This window comes from Mytilus californianus, unplaced genomic scaffold, assembly GCF_021869535.1.
Source record: "Mytilus californianus isolate M0D057914Y unplaced genomic scaffold, xbMytCali1.0.p SCAF_13, whole genome shotgun sequence".
Taxonomy (NCBI): domain Eukaryota; kingdom Metazoa; phylum Mollusca; class Bivalvia; order Mytilida; family Mytilidae; genus Mytilus; species Mytilus californianus.
Window position 1 is genome coordinate 28742562 of NW_026262615.1, and position 16530 is coordinate 28759091.

The window sequence follows — 16530 nt, forward strand, 5'->3', positions numbered from 1 at the left end:
AGATCAATGGCTTGTTGGAACCCATGTTTTCCCTCCAAACTGTACATGTTATGCGCATGCTAGTGGTCATATTATGAGAAACATGTAGCTGTAGATAGACCAGTTGCTTTACTACGAATATATAAGGCATGTTTAACTGCTTAAATGTTCTGCTTGATCACTTCAATATGCAATTTGTAATTAATGAATTTTAGATTAATTTTTCATACATAGTCACTTTGATTAATTTGATTATTTATGGTATTTATTGAACTACAGTCTTTCATTAAAAAAAGCTGCAGTAATGATAATTTGCACAGAATTTAACTTGACCGAAGTTGAATTTGGTGTATTTCTGTTATGATTTTATTTGTAGCTTACATTATAAAAATATGGAGATGTGGTCTGATTGCCAATGAGACAACTAACCACCAACATTAAAATGAAGTAGATGTAAGCAATTAGAAAACTCCATACCGTATAGTCGATACCTTTGTTTTTTAAAGTTTCGTTTCATTAATACAGTGATTAAAGTTGATATATATTTCTTTAATTTTGGTTTAATTACATTAGAAGTTGACATTTGTAGTTCTCTTTTTAAATTACTTACTTAAAAGTTAACAGAACATTTGAACATTTGGAAGTAAACGGATATAAAATGCCAAATGTTTTGTCACTATTAACTGATATTGGTTACTGCAGCTCACCTTAGATACCGACGACAAGCTTTCATGGCTACGACATCGCCGGCAAATCTAACCATAGAGGTATTGTTTGTAGTAGACTATGCCGTGTATAAACGGTAAGTAAAATCTTGGTTGAAGATAGACTGTTCACATATATCAATTTTAAGTATCTTCGAATAGGTTCAATTGGTATTTTGTGTAATAACTTATCATTGTCATCATGATAATTATTATGTGGGATCTTTAATTATATGAGGGTGTGGTGTGGGTTAACAGAATAGAGAATAATGAAAGAATAGAGAAAATGGCAAAAAAAAAAAGAGATTAGAGAAAAATGAGGTGCTAAAATATAAAAAATAGAAAATAATGGGTAAAAAGTATAAAGAATAGAGAAAAATGGCATAAAAATCAAAGAATACAGAAATGAAGGACTCCCCACCCAGACCCTCTCATATACTCAATTGGTAAAGAGGCGTCCTTTGTTTTCAAGTTTAGATGTAGCAACATTAAGCAGTACTTGGAGTATATATTTCCAAGCTGAACGCACAGATCAATATTGCGTTAATAGAAAGGAGCCAGTTAACCGAGGGGATACCTGGGCTTCTCCCAACAGGCAATAAAACTCAGGCTAAAGAGGATAAGTTTATCGGGCTGTGCAAGATGTATAAGTACGCACCCAAGTCAGCTAGGTCGAAAGCGGGATGTTAAATCAGATGCCTCGTGAAGGAAAGAGTGCCATGACCTCTGCACGTTGAAGATCTTTTGCAACAACTCTTTGATAGGTTCGTAGGTGGCCTGTTACAAGAAATAATGTCTTTCCCTATCCAACACTCTCGGTATCTAATATGTTCAACACTTTATCCTGGTAACTTCACTTTGAATAACGCAATTCCCGTTGTATTGATTGTTAATAAGATCTCGTCCTGAATATATATGAAATATTTGCCACATGACGTTAAGCACATAACTATCAATCAATCAATCGTTTTGTTAGGGTGTAGTCTGCCTTTTTTGTTTACTTTTGATTTATGATTGTCCCCGTGGTGTACCCCTAAATGTAAATACTACTGATGAACTCTGGATAGTAATTATGGATTAACTGCCATTTAAACAAAAGTTATGTCATTTGCATCAGCATCAGGAAAAAAGTAAAGATTTGTTACTATTTATTTGATTTTCAATTTTAAGGTTTTTAGACTTCTCCAATGGCAGTGCGACAGATGCAGAAAACAACATTGAAATTTACTATGCCAGAATTTTTGACGGAGTTAGTATTTTACTTCTTATGAGAGAACGTGTTTCAATCTGAGTAACACATTGTATATGTCGTTAGTTCATTATACCAATGCTTACATTGCCTAGTCCCATTTGATAGAGAAAAAAAAGATTAAAGCATCATAGTGTAAATAGAAAAACACCAATTCACAAACGCACACACACCTCTAGTAAATAAAGTTTGTTCATATATTGTACTGCAGTACCACTTTTCCACGTAAGGCGGGAGGATTGAGCGTTCACAAACATGTTTAGCCTCGTATCAATGCTTAGATGCATTCCTAAGTTAGGAGCTCAATTAGCTGGTTGTCATTCGTTGCTGTCTGCCTTAGATGTTTTTCGTTTGTTGGTTTTAGCATAAACCATGCCGTTGGTTTTCTCTGTGTTGGTTCCACATTTAGTACTAGTTATGCCAGGGCCTGTTATACTTACTATACAGTATATTCTGGGTTTTTTCTCATTGTCGAGGGTCTGTACAGGGTTAACACAATAGAAAATAATGGCTCCCAAAAATAATGAAAATCGAAACTTTAGCAAAAAATAAAAAGACTAGAGAATAACGATCGCGAGATAGGAAAGTATAGAAAAAAACTGTGGAAAATAAAGGAATAAGGTAATGTAATACTGAATAATTTAATTTTGGATGTAACGCGTCTTCTGATTGGCTGACGTTGTTTTGTTTATCAGCTCATAGACATAATTTTGTTATGTGACCGTGACGTCATCAACGTTTTTTCATGGTTTACTCCGGTTTAAAATGGAATAAGAATTAAATTATAAGAAATGACTGTAATATTTTTTCTGTCTATTCGAAATAACATAAAAAATGTGGTGCACACTTTAAAATAACCCGTTACGCGGTTTATTCAGTGTGCACCACATTTTTGATGTTATTTCTTCATAGACAGAAAAAATATTACAGTCATTCCTTAAACATAAAAATGAACTATTTACATAATACAGAAATCATATAATAACAGAAAATTGTAATAGTAAAATCATTTGTTACAAAATACATGTATGACGATTTGAATTCTACATCTATCATTTATGACAAAATACATGTATAAACCATGAACTTCTAAGAAAGTCGGTAAGTATATAAGAATCAAATTCCTTTTTTCAATTTCATAGGCAAATTAATGCCTTTTTATCAACCTTCCTCCGGATGCATTACTATAGATACAAAACCCTTAATTGCAATGAATTGACTGACTTTCATAATAAACTATACTATGAGTATGAGTTATTCTTTGGTTTCGAGTTTTGATGTTAACAAAACATTACTCTTACCATTTTACAGCTTAACAGGCGTTATAAAGGAATAGATAGCTCGGAATTAAAGTTTGTTCTGAAGTACAGCGACCTTGATGTTTCAAAGGTATTACTTATATATAACATATGAATGTATCAACTTTCACCAGAAAGTATGGTCAAGCTCCGTCTTCAAACTGTCAAGCTTAAGTCCCATATTACGTCCCAATGTAATAATTTTATGAGTCCTAAAATATGTAAAAATAAAAAAAAAAACAGTTCGAAAATGGAGAATGAAATAGATGATATAACTATCTGATGAAGATACATGGAACGATTTTGTTTTCTCTTCATATTCCTTTTGCACTATTTATATTTGCAACGCGATAACGTTAGAAAAACAGCTAGAGAAGAGCAATAAAAAAAAATAAAACACAAAAATATAAATCTAAACCCAACCCAAAACACCTAGCTAACACATAAGAATATAGAACATTAATCTGCCAGTTTCGATTTTATATCTTCTGAGCTTGTTAAAACAAAAGATTTGAATTGTTATTTACTGCTTCCCCGCTAAATACGCAGAATAAAGGAGTAAAATCAAACACTGGTTGGCTCAGAGTCCCTGAAATGTGAGTAGATAGGGTAACATGTCTACTTGTGAGCTGGTATAACTTGTAGCACGTAAAATAACAAACCAATATAAAGCTGGTTTCAAATTCATATCGTATTACATGTATTATGTTAAGCACTACTTCATCGTCGTCAAATTTCTTCCAATGTTGTAGAAACCAGAAACCTCTGTATGGACAACTCAAATAAAGCAGGCACCAGAAGTTGGATCCCCAAGAGAAATGGTCGACACAGCATCTGCTCTGGATAGATTCCTGAACTGGATAGTGTCCACTCAAAATTTACCAAACTTTGACTATGCCATTTTGTTTTCTGGGTTTGTAGATACAAACAAACAATTACATATGCACACAACACCACAGATGGCGTTATATGTGAAGGGGACCCTAAAATTCTTGTAACTGTAGACAAATGCTATTCAATGTAATTATTGGGTGTATATAAGTGAAAAAATAACCCAACAACACATTAAAACAAGACATAGGTTATTGTGAGGTCTCCAACAATAATGTACGTGTCGAAACCAGCCATCACGCTCTTAGAGCTACATTAAACTAACCCTATCCCTTAACCTAACCCTTACCTTTACCTAACCATAAGTCTTAATCCTAACCCTAACCTAAAACAAGTTTGAGCTTTCTAAAAAGATGAGGACTGTTTCTCTCTATCCTAATTGAAGGTAATATGTATGCATGTAGTTGTAGATTTAGTATTGGAAATGTGGTATTTTAAGATATTGATTGATATGCATTGGATTTACTTTACGAGTGTGCGTTATTATATACACCCATGCTTTTAAAAAAAATGTTCACTTTACTTGTTGAAAAGTAAAACATTTACAAATAAACACGACTCTGGAGGTGTGCTTCTATGGAATTGTGCCTAGTTTGGCAGAAGTTATAAAATACAGATAATGCATTTTTCTAAACATTAAATAGGAACATTGTTTAGCAAAACAAATGGTGCATATTGCAGATTAACAAAGCAAATAAGCACGTATTAATAATTGATATTTCAATTTTGAATTTCAGTGTGCAATATATGCATAGTAAAAATAACAGTTGATCGGAACTGTAATACACATAGTTAATTTTCCGGCATTTGATGTCTTATCCTGAGACAAGAAAAGTCTGTTATTCTTTCTCTCATTTAAGCCAAAAGCTGTTGCTGTAACTCAACCGCACTATAAAGCAACCAATCAGAATCTATTTGTGATAAGTAATTATTTCAAGATAGCGTGTATGTCGACTGAAACTAATAGCTCCGCACCGTGATGCGAAGCAACAAACCCTAGCCCAACTATAACCGTTATCTGAACCATAACCCTAAAATACAGGAATTGAACTTATTAACCCTTTATTGTCCATTTTTGACAACACGATTGGTATTTTTTTAACATTCAATTCCGATTTTCTGTGAGCACTTAAAACACGTTTAAATCATTGGCTTATTTTTTATTCTCTCATAAAAACATTAAGACGTCTTTTTTTCATTTGCATTATTTTCTCTTTTTTATATTCCAGATACAATCTAACCTATGGCGGTTCAGCTTCGAATACAGGTAAAACATACAGCATGTCAAAATGTAAGTTATCGGATGCTGATTGTGCAAACAAGTCTACAAACAAAAACAACACGATGGTCAAAGAAAAAGGAATAAAAGAACAGAGTTCCAATATTCCCCAAGTTGCACATATTTTATCTGTCCAAGAGCAGTTACTGTTTTGTTTTTTAAAACATTTTATAAATATCTTGGTAAAATTAAGTCTTAAGAGTACTTACAATTCAATTTTCCATAAACATAATATTTCCAAGGGCATAACTCTTTTAAAAACAGTTGATCGGCACTGATCTTCGAACTTGTCCACGGGCGCTTACAAGACCGGACGGACAGACGGACGCCCGGTATTTCTATGTCCCCCGCAACGCATTGTGCGGGGGACATAGAAATACCGGGCGTCCGTCTTTTTTTAAAGCTACAAATCCTTACAGGGTCATCTCCGTCCTTTTTCTTGATGACCACATGGTTTTATCAGGGTAAGTTTTGGGGGATTTATATGGTATATGTATAACAATCTAACTGAAAACACTCTAAATATATTTTCCTTTACAGAAACTTTAAAATGCGCAAATTATGTTGCAATTGCCTGTTCTTGTACTGTAATTTAAAGTGAGAAATTTTCGCTAATTTTGCGATTAAAATAAAATATCCCATGGTGTGAATTTGATTGTTAAGAAGTAGCAAAATAGGGGACCAGAAAAGAGCAAAAACAAACAAGGTTTGGCTAACTAAATCGCGAAATTTAAACTCCCCGAGAAGAATCCAATGTACAGTTGTCTGTTCAATTGCGGACCAACACCTCACACAAATATGTAAAAACGTAATATGTTTTTGTAAATATAATAGAGGAGCATTGATTTCTTGTAGGTTTGTCTTATCCTTCTTCAGTTTGCCAAAATATCTCGCTGATGGCCACTACTATGGGAGGACCGGTCGCTGTAGTCGAGGAATCATTTTCTGATATAAGATCAATTGGCATTGCAGCACAAGAACTTGGCAGAAGGTACTAAGTCTTTTAACATATTTTAAATATTTTTTGTACAGAGCAAATTTTTACATATTTTGTACAAAACCAAATTTTGTTTTAGAGCGGGATACATCATGCTCTGTAACAAAAACCTTTGGCTCGAACAAACAATTCTCATTATCAAGATGCTTATTTCTTGATTGACAACACATTTGTTACGTCTGGAGGAGTGTTTTTCAACAAACAATCAACATTCCCACTGGAACTAACTGTGCTCAGCTTTTTGCCGAATTGAGGCAGCTGCATACAAGAGCTTCCTATGAAGAATGAAAAAGAAGCTAGCAGTATTCTTCAACTTCACGTTCCACTATGTAGATGATATCCTGTTGATAAATAATTCAAAGTTTCGTGACTACATTGAATATTGAATGGAGTTATCCCATCGAACTTGAAATCGGGGATACAACAGATACAATTAAGTCTGTCTCTTATCATGACTAACATTTAAAACTGACAATAAGGTTCGGTTGAGAACAATGCTTTACGACAAAAGAGATGATATTAGCCTGCCAATTATGAACCTTCCATTTCTATGTAGCAACATTCCAACAACTCTGCTAATTGAATATATATCAAGAGCTTGCGTTTTCTAAGATAATTTCCATAATAGAGGGTTGCTGCATACAAGAAGGCTATTAAACCAAGGGTTCCATCTTGTGAAGTTGAAGTCATCTCTTTGAAAATTTTACCGACGCCATCATGAGTTGAATGGTTGAAGTTATGGAATATCTGTTCCACAGATGACGACGGATATTATACAGTTACGGCTCTCTGAGAATGGGGATATCCAAAATTGTCCACCCTGCTAAGGGATTTTAGCTCGAGGGGAATTTTTGGATATCTCCCGACTGTTAGGGCTGTAACTGCTTTGTTATACCGAACAAATATTGGCATTCAATTTGGCCTCACTGGCGATGAATAATAGGGTTATTCACCAGACGGAACAACTTGTCGCGGTTATTCACCGGCCCCTGACGAATTGGACGAAAATATCCGAATAAATTCACACAACGTGATCTTTTATTAGCCAATAGATTTATTCAATTATACTGTGAGGTATAATAATATCCAATTGTCGTTACCACAAACCTGTCCTCTTTGTCTCGATTGCGACATCACCAAATTAGATTTATCATAGAATTTGTAATTAGACGACCAACACGATGGGTGCCACATGTGGCACAGGATCTGCTTACCCTTACGGAGCACCTTAGATCACCAACGTTTTAGGTGGGGTTCATGTTACGCAGTCTTAGTTTTCTACAATGTGTTTGGTATACTGTTGTTTGTCCTGTGATCGGTTTTCGTTTTTTGCAATGGCATTGTCGGTTTGTCTTCTACTCACGAGTTTGAATCTCTCTTTGGTATACTCCGCCACTAATTTAGGTCAATGAGATTGACTCACCAACTTTCATTATATTACTACAATGTTTCAACATTCCTTCTCTCCCATTCATGTTCTCATATAAATTTTTTCGCCTGAATTGGAGAACTCAGTGAGGTGATGAAAGAGCTTAGAACGTCGCTGTTAAATTTACACACTTTGTTTTCGACTTTAAACGATTTAGAATTTGACATATTCTTAAGACACCTGTCTATTTTTAAATACTGTACTAGTATTAGTATAAACACATGTTTACCTCTAGATATCATTTGGTTAATCAAAACTTTGGGTTACTGCCTCAACCACGTCCACCCATACGTATTTATTCATGTTGTTATGTTTTATTTTTTTCAGCCTTGGTGCAAGAAAAGATTTTGATGGTAACAACTGTTTTCCATTCGAACTGAACATTATGACTTCAAAATTTACTTTTCCGAGTAAAAGTAAAGCTCCAAATTTATGGAAATTTTCCTCGTGTTCCATTGACTACTTTGAGAAGTACATCACAGATCTTCTAAATATGTATGTACAATGTACTATAATATATTAAATGTATACATGTACTTTGTACTATAATACTGAATCCGTATGTACAATAAATCATAAAATAATGTAATAATTAAGAATAAAACATTAATACATACATTTTTGGAGGATAGAAGGAGGTGGCGTAACTTATTTCAAAGGTTTCAAGAATACTAACCAGATATATCATGGCATTAAATAGTACACACTATAATTTTCATAAAACAATTAGACTAAGTATACCTTATAATTCAGATAATAAATAGTTTTGTTAAGGTGGGAGGGGTGGAGTTACTTATATCAAATGTTTCAAGAATATTGTTTACATTTGAAATAATTAAAAAAACAAATTACCCATAGAGATAAGTATTTTCCACCCGAAGTATAATATAATTATGTTCTTGTATCCTCACTTTTAGAAAAATCTCTCTTCAATGGTCACATTTTGATGAAAACTTTGTTGCTTTTGGTTAATAATTACTTAGCAACTTTCTGCAGATTTATTTTTTAAATTTGAATTTCAATTGCTTGCAGGCTAATGAACAATATCGAAAGTGACGAAACAATCTTAACGTATCAATGCGTCTCATAAATGGATTTTTTTTTCAAGAACCACTGAAAACTGCTTGTTGACATCGGAGCCATCAGCATACATAGCTAATGTACCAGAATTTTTACGTCAGAGGTCAGCTGACATAGTAAACATCGATGACCAATGTAGAACTGTTTATGGTCGAGAATCGTTCCTGTGCAGGGTATATTTGACAATACAGCTAATGATACTCTGTTAAGATAAGACAAAATTTTATTTCATTAAATCATTTAAGGTGGTACCTAACACTACAGGGAGATAACTCTGTAAAAATCAGCTAAACGTTTTAATTACGTTGTATTGTTAAGGAAATATTAAGCTTCTCAATGATCAAAATTAGTGTTTGTCAAACTGCTATATAACCAATGAAATTTTTCTGATAAAGTGGTTGGTTCAAATTTGTTGAAATTTTTATATTTTTGTCAAAGGGTCAAAGTAAACATTTTGTCAAAATTTTATGAAAATGAAACGAGCCAAATTAATATTAGTCAAGGTGTTTGGTACCACCTTAATCAATTTTCTGTTTCAGAATCTAAAGGACTGTGGGTAATTTCATTGTTCGTACTTCAAAATGATAATAACGTCACGTCATTGGTTGAATTTCCTATTTCTCTCGGTTTAGCTACTGGAAACTTAATTAAAATAGGGATCTAAGGCGTGTTTATAGGGGAAGGGGTTGACATATAGCGTTTACAAGATGGATATATACTCTTTTGACATTCAAATACGTTGCAACTGATAAAAAAAACATGCTGACAATGTCGTCATGTACTAAAGTTTCTGCAATAGATTCACTGAAATGTCTTGTTTCGAAGGAGTAATAGATAAAATTAATCTATAGACTTTTTTTACTCAATTGATTTTCTATTTTTCGGCAATTTTCACTCTGATTCAGAAGACAGGGGATGGTTGATTGGGGCTGTGTAGTTAGTTGTAAAATTGACAAAATTGCTGCATTTGTAATGCGATATGTTACTCTGGAAACAAACATACGGAGTTAAACTTCCAAAGAAAGCAAAAACTCTTAATGATATTAACTGCAATCACGTTAGAATATTTCATGTTTCAGTAACTAGACCTGATCATGATTTATATTTTAAGATAGTTATCATACATAAGTCTCTGTTATTGCATATTTATACTTAATCTATACTCCTAACAGGCTTTACAAGGGTCGGACTTTGGTTCAGTATGTTACGGGGCGTATTGTTATGTACCACAGTCCCAGATATGTAGCCTGATGCTTCCGGGAGATGGAACTCTGTGTAGTAACAAATCTGTAAGTTTCATTAACATTAGAAGGAGAAAATGACATACTACTTAGAGATTGTACTCTGTGTAGTAACAATCAGTAAGTTTTATTGACATTAGTAGGAGAAAAGGACATACTACTTGGAGATGGTACTCTGTGTAGTAACAATCAGTAAGTTTTATTGACATTAGTAGGAGAAAAGGACATACTACTTGGAGATGGTACTCTGTGTAGTAACAATCAGTAAGTTTTATTGACATTAGTAGGAGAAAAGGACATACTACTTGGAGATGGTACTCTGTGTAGTAACAATCAGTAAGTTTTATTGACATTAGTAGGAGAAAAGGACATACTACTTGGAGATGGTACTCTGTGTAGTAACAATCAGTAAGTTTTATTGACATTAGTAGGAGAAAAGGACATACTACTTAGAGATTGTACTCTGTGTAGTAACAATCAGTAAGTTTTATTGACATTAGTAGGAGAAAAGGACATACTACTTGGAGAAGGAACTCTGTGTAGTAACAAATCTGTAAGTTTTATTGACATCAGGAAAAAAGGAAATACTACCTGGAAATGAAACTCTGTGTAGTAACACATTTGTAAGTTGCATTGACACTTAGAAGAAAGAAAAATACTACCTGGAAATACAAACCAGGAAATAATCTGTAAGTTTCATTAATAATTAGAAGAAAAGAAAAAAACCTGGAGATGCAACTCTCTGAAGTAACACATATGTAAGTTCCATTGACACATAGACAGAGAAAAGGAAATGCTACCTGGAGAAAGAACTCTCTGTAGTAACAAATCGGTAAGTTTCACTGACACGTATAATGATAAAAAGAAATACTACACAAATATGCAAGTTTCATTGACAGTTAAGGAGAATATGTAATACTACTTACAGATGAGTAGTAAGAAATGTTTTTGATACTTTGAGGGAGACGAGGATATTTAACATAATGATGGAACTATACGATGTATCAAATCAACAACTTTCATTGAAGTAGAGGAAATAAAAGAGTAAATAGCGCCGCATACTACTAGGAAAATATATAATAAACCATAATGAACGACTAGACGTACAACAGAATGTTGAAAAAGAAAAAGAAATATCACAGTAAAACTTGATCATTGAATTCTTTGACTCATAATTACACATGTAAGACGTGTAAATAGGAAAAGAAAAAAAAAAAGAAAACAAATCAATGTATATAACATACAGAAATTATAAAATATTTCTATATAAAAACTAAAGGTAATTGTATTAAATATTTGTAAAATATGAATAACTTTTCTTATTTCCCATTTTTTTTAAAATCATTATTCAGATATGCTTTGAAGGACGATGTTCTTTTGCTGAAAGAGCCAATGAAACGCTAGGTAGGTAATCACTGTTGTCACTCTTGTATTTATTTCATATTGTTTATATAATGATTGTGTACAATTTGAATTTAATTAAATTTACGGAGCGTAGATTCAGTCTATCTTTATTTGTCAAAAGAATATTTCATTATATATTATTGAAAATTGCCCCTAGTACTCAATTTGCAAACCCCAGTTTTTGAATGTTGGAAAGTAATTCAATTAATAACAAAGAATTGAAAAAAAAAGAAACGTTCTTACACGAAAACTCAACAACTATCTTGTTGTTTCCATAACCCTGACCACTTACTGTTTGTATTAACAGAGGATTGTCCTTTTGGAGATCAGCCATTTATACCACCCAATAATGACATATGCAAGGAGAGGATATCCATTCGTGGGTTTGACTGTTATCAGCCACAGCTCAGAATTACTTGCTGTCAATCCTGTGCTGATCAGTACACTGGTATTGGAGGTAAATTTGCACTCTACGTATGCCCATCCCCCTCGTACTGAATAGTAATAAAATATTTGCCACTGGACATAAAACAATCAACTATCAATCAATCATTCCTTGTGATCTCGTACCTTAATTTAAGATATTGATTAGCATATTTATTAGAAGAATCTGTTAGTAACAAGTTATATGTGCCTTAACAATGCTTAAGTTATTGATTTTGTCAACTAGTTATTCATTTAAGGTAACTGGTCTCTATTGGACTTTCAATACTGAATTACAAATAAATGACTTACAATTTACACATTTTCAACAGGATGCGAATATGGTGATAGATGGTCGTTGTGTAATGCAAGCCTGTGTGCTACGTACGATAATTATACACGAGATGTCCGCTGTTGTCGTAAATGTAGTATAAAACCATATTCGAAGTCTTCTATTCTAACATCGACTGCAACGGAACCTACAACGGAAATGGAAGTGACTTCAGTTACTTTCGGAACACCAGATTCCGAAATGTTTACAGACAGAATCACAACAGGTAAAGGTGTTGACCCTTCAAAATTTCGTAAAATTGCTTCACAGTTTGTGATTTGAAATACTAGTTGATAACTTTAAAACATATGGAAGAAAGACCATGTTAAATTTTTAGACTTGTAACCCCCATTTAATAATAAGACAGTGTCGGCGTTCCATACCCCTGTAAAAAAGACAATATTTCAAATTGATTTCTTGGTACTATGTAATTCATTCGAAGTCTAGAGTAGGACATGCTTACCTCTTCCGGAACCCTTGAGTTTACATAGCTGGGTTGTTGATGCAGTTCGTGTTGCTAATACAAATATACTTTTTATCTGTGAAATAATTTGTAGACTGCTGTTTTGTTATACATTTTTTTCTCTTGCTATTGTGTTGTCTGTATTTCTAACACTAAGGGAGTTTGCTTTCCGGTATGTTATCTTTTTACTTTTGCAAAACAATAAATTTATCGAAAAAACTTTATCGGAAAGGTATGTTAATTTGTTATGCACCGTACGCCTGAAATACCAATCTTGGATAACATTCTATTATAGACGTTTATGTTTCAATTAAAAATTGATTTTTTTCAAATTGAAAAATCTTACATATGTGCAGTAGAGTTATCGGGGTTTTTATAACTCATTTTACTATGTCCTTTTTCCACTGTCATGTGTCTTAACGCTGGTATTCAAAAGATCTCAATAGCATTAACTAATAGCAGTTTTACAACATGTTTACTTTCTGACATTTGGTGGGGGGAGGGGGGTAATATTCTGATCCTCAATTTGTTGAAAAAAAATATTGTGGTCAAGAAATGTGTGTCAGATGACAAAAAAAAATATTCTGAATCCAGATTTTTCCCATACCTTACAGTCACTGTGTTAAATTAAAAAAAAATAATTTGATTGATAGCGTCGAAAAACAAAAAAATTTCTCTCAGACAAAAAACCAACATTTTGTTGATTATTTAAAAAAACATAGCCTCTTTGTTTCATGTAAAGCTGTATCTGATAAATCTTGTTGAATGTTTCTTGTACTACTTAAAGGTTTAATCTTTAAATTACTAGATACGACAGAATTAAACACATGTTGTAAAGTAGCTTATATCTAAATATCAAGATTTCTAGGACCAAACCTGAGCGAGAGGCTTGTGTTTCCCAACTTCCATTTCCCTTATTTTGATCTATCGTAAATGATCAAACTTCCGCCAGGGAATATTTTTCAATTTTGTTTATTTTCGCGAAATTAGGGAAAATAAAACCCTCACGAATATTTCCCGCTTTACAGAACCAGAATTATTTGTATTGTAGAAATTTTAAGGATCTCTGATAATAGTATTATTACAGACAATGTAAGGACAACATTAGCAACTTCCGAGCAAACGTCCGGTTCAGAAACTCCATTATTTGTATCCACTGATATCCAATCAGTTCCGTATACAACAATGTCTAGCATACAAGAGTATTCAACTGGTACTGAACTGGCTTCAAAAATGTCGAGCACACAGAGGTATTCAACTGGTACTGAATTTGATTCAACAATGTCAAGCATACAAAAGTATTCAACTGGTACTGAATATCCTTCAACAATGTCGAGCACACAGAAGTATTCAACTGGTACTAGAGATTTGTCAGCAACTGATGTAATGTCCTCTCCAACAAGCCACTTCACCGAAATCACGATTTTATCAAGTACTGACCTCCGAAAAGACACACCCAGGTTTTTATAAGTTATAATAAATAGAAACAAAAAAAAGTCACAAAAGTTCATCCCATCTCACTATTTTGACTAGTTAATCATTGACCATTTCAGAGAAAGTCATAAGTCTATTTCGCGTTTTTGTTTTCTGAAAATCTAATGGATTCGAAGATCGATACCAAGGCGTCAATCAATAACCTGATTTCACGGGAAAACGCACATGCCCCTAAAAACTACGAAAAAACTCCGACACAACACAAAATACCGATGCATCGACGTATGTAAGTCCCCAAACATTAATACTTGATCGAATGATAAAGTTTGAAATAATAGCACTTAAGGAGACAGATTAACATACGCACTTGTTGCTTGTTTCTGAATCCTATTTGTGAATGTGAATATATTTTAATTTGTATAATTCACAATAAAATATTGTTTACACTAACAGCACTTTTGTTTTCGGACGATGGATAAACAATAAAATTGAGAATGGAAATGGGGAATGTGTCAAAGAGACAACAACCCGACCATAGAGCAGACAACAGCCGAAGGCCACCAATGGGCCAACACTGTTACCGATAGCAACAACATAGACATTGTAAATTATAACGTCACAAAATACAACACTGAAAACTAAAGCAAAATAAACACGAACCCCTTCTTAACACAAAATTCGGAGTGGACACATATTCTCCGCAGAGATAAGCAGTTCCTGCTTCCCTAGTCGCACCTGTTATGTTTGCTTGTGGCAATAAAATTCGTTATATGTCAATTTCAGTGAGTCAAAATTGACGGAAACAGGACAGTATTGTGTCTATAACAAGTTGAACATATCCGTGGTCATCTGTGACACATTTTTTTCTATGAAGGTCAACCAAATCATGATGGGTTCCGTACAAATTTCAAAGGAAAATTCAACTTTACCATTAAGGACCTTTGTTCTAATAGTTCTCTTGTAAGCAGTATCATTATTTCAAGAAAATCATTATAAAAAACTAAAGCACTTGAATATCGTATCATGAAGGAGATATATTATACTTCATAAACAAGTGTTTCTTGAAAGATGCTACATAGAAATGAAAAGTTGACAATGGTATAATAGTAAGTGTCTTTTCAGTCGTAAACTTTAGTTCTTAACCGACTCTCATTCTCAATTTCAAGATGTTAGTAAAAACTTCTCAAAGGCCTATACTCAAAATATGAAACAAGACTTAACTGTGTCTTTGGTATCCTTCATTTCATGCTCAACGGGATAGACACATTTAACAAAACTTTTAATTATTTCATGAGATGACATCTATATAACGGAACCCTAAACTAAAGGATAATCATAGCTTCCTTCAATTTTTGTAGAGCAGTTTCTGTTTGAAGTTTTGCCTTATACAAAAGAAGTGGAGCACAATTGATTCCCATAGGAATGCCGACTGTTTGTTGAAAAATTGGTCAACCTAACATAACAAATATGTTGTAAAAGAAAAAGCAACTTAATAAATCAATGTCAGTTTTAGAGAGCGATTTATTTCGAGTGATTGTTTTCCACAGTATGTTATGTCCTTCTTTAATAAAGATTTTGTATCTACGTTGGACATTCTTTTCATTCGGTAAAGTGAAGGAAGATCCAGTTCTTAATACTTGGATGCAATTCTTAAGATTTATTGTGATCAATTTTAGTCATTTTTACACTGTTTCATACATTTAAGAAATACATGTACATTTTAAATGTTTCTTTGCTTTGAGTTAAACATGAGATTAAGACAACATATTTGATCGTTTAAATGTGCAAACACGATAGTTATCAAACACAGCTAACTTGTTCTACTTGTGTACAGCTATAGATATGGATGAATGTCTAATGTGTGCACCTCAGAAGTTCGGTTGCAACTTCGTTGGCCGAAATTTCATGTTATTCATATGTATTCATTAATTTCAGTGTTACTCCAATAATTTCCACGTCCATTTTTCCAAAACCGACGACAAAAAATCAAGACACTACCATAGTAACAACGTTTGTTTCTACTCCCAACATCTTGACCTCACTGGTACACAGTACTACAACAATGACGTCAACAACGAATGCTATAACATCACCAAAAACGGTCAGCACATCAACACAGACTACCCCTGATAACCCTCATTGTTGGATGTCATGTAAAGGATTAAGTTGGCACTCAGGGTGGTGGAGACGTCCGTGGAGGACTCGTAAACGTAAGAAACCGTTTCATTCCAGATATTGGATGCAACCATCATATAAATGGAGGAAACATTCAGTTAAAAGAGTTAAAAAATACATGCGACGTTTTTCCAGGAGGAAATATAGAAATGG

At 33.5% G+C, this 16530-nt stretch overlaps 1 protein-coding gene across 1 annotated transcript; it reads left to right on the forward strand.

Annotated features, from left to right (window-relative positions):
- Positions 1–4048: 4048 nt before the first annotated feature.
- LOC127723917 (uncharacterized) lies at positions 4049–13620 on the forward strand. The gene is made up of 8 exons (XM_052230634.1): positions 4049–4143; positions 5351–5388; positions 6256–6391; positions 8154–8325; positions 10079–10195; positions 11500–11551; positions 12307–12531; positions 13577–13620. The coding sequence occupies exons 1-8, from the start codon at positions 4049–4051 to the stop codon at positions 13618–13620; spliced, it is 879 nt and encodes a 292-aa protein (XP_052086594.1).
- Positions 13621–16530: the final 2910 nt, after the last annotated feature.

What these genes read in the sequence shown, in the direction of transcription:
- LOC127723917 (XM_052230634.1), top strand. Translation starts at nt 4,049, where the DNA reads ATGGTCGACACAGCATCTGCTCTGGATAGATTCCTGAACTGGATAGTG. An exon ending in TATGCCATTTTGTTTTCTGG is followed by an intron (nt 4,144 to 5,350) that starts GTTTGTAGATAC and finishes TTTATATTCCAG; the next exon opens with ATACAATCTAACCTATGGCG. An exon ending in CGGTTCAGCTTCGAATACAG is followed by an intron (nt 5,389 to 6,255) that starts GTAAAACATACA and finishes GATTTCTTGTAG; the next exon opens with GTTTGTCTTATCCTTCTTCA.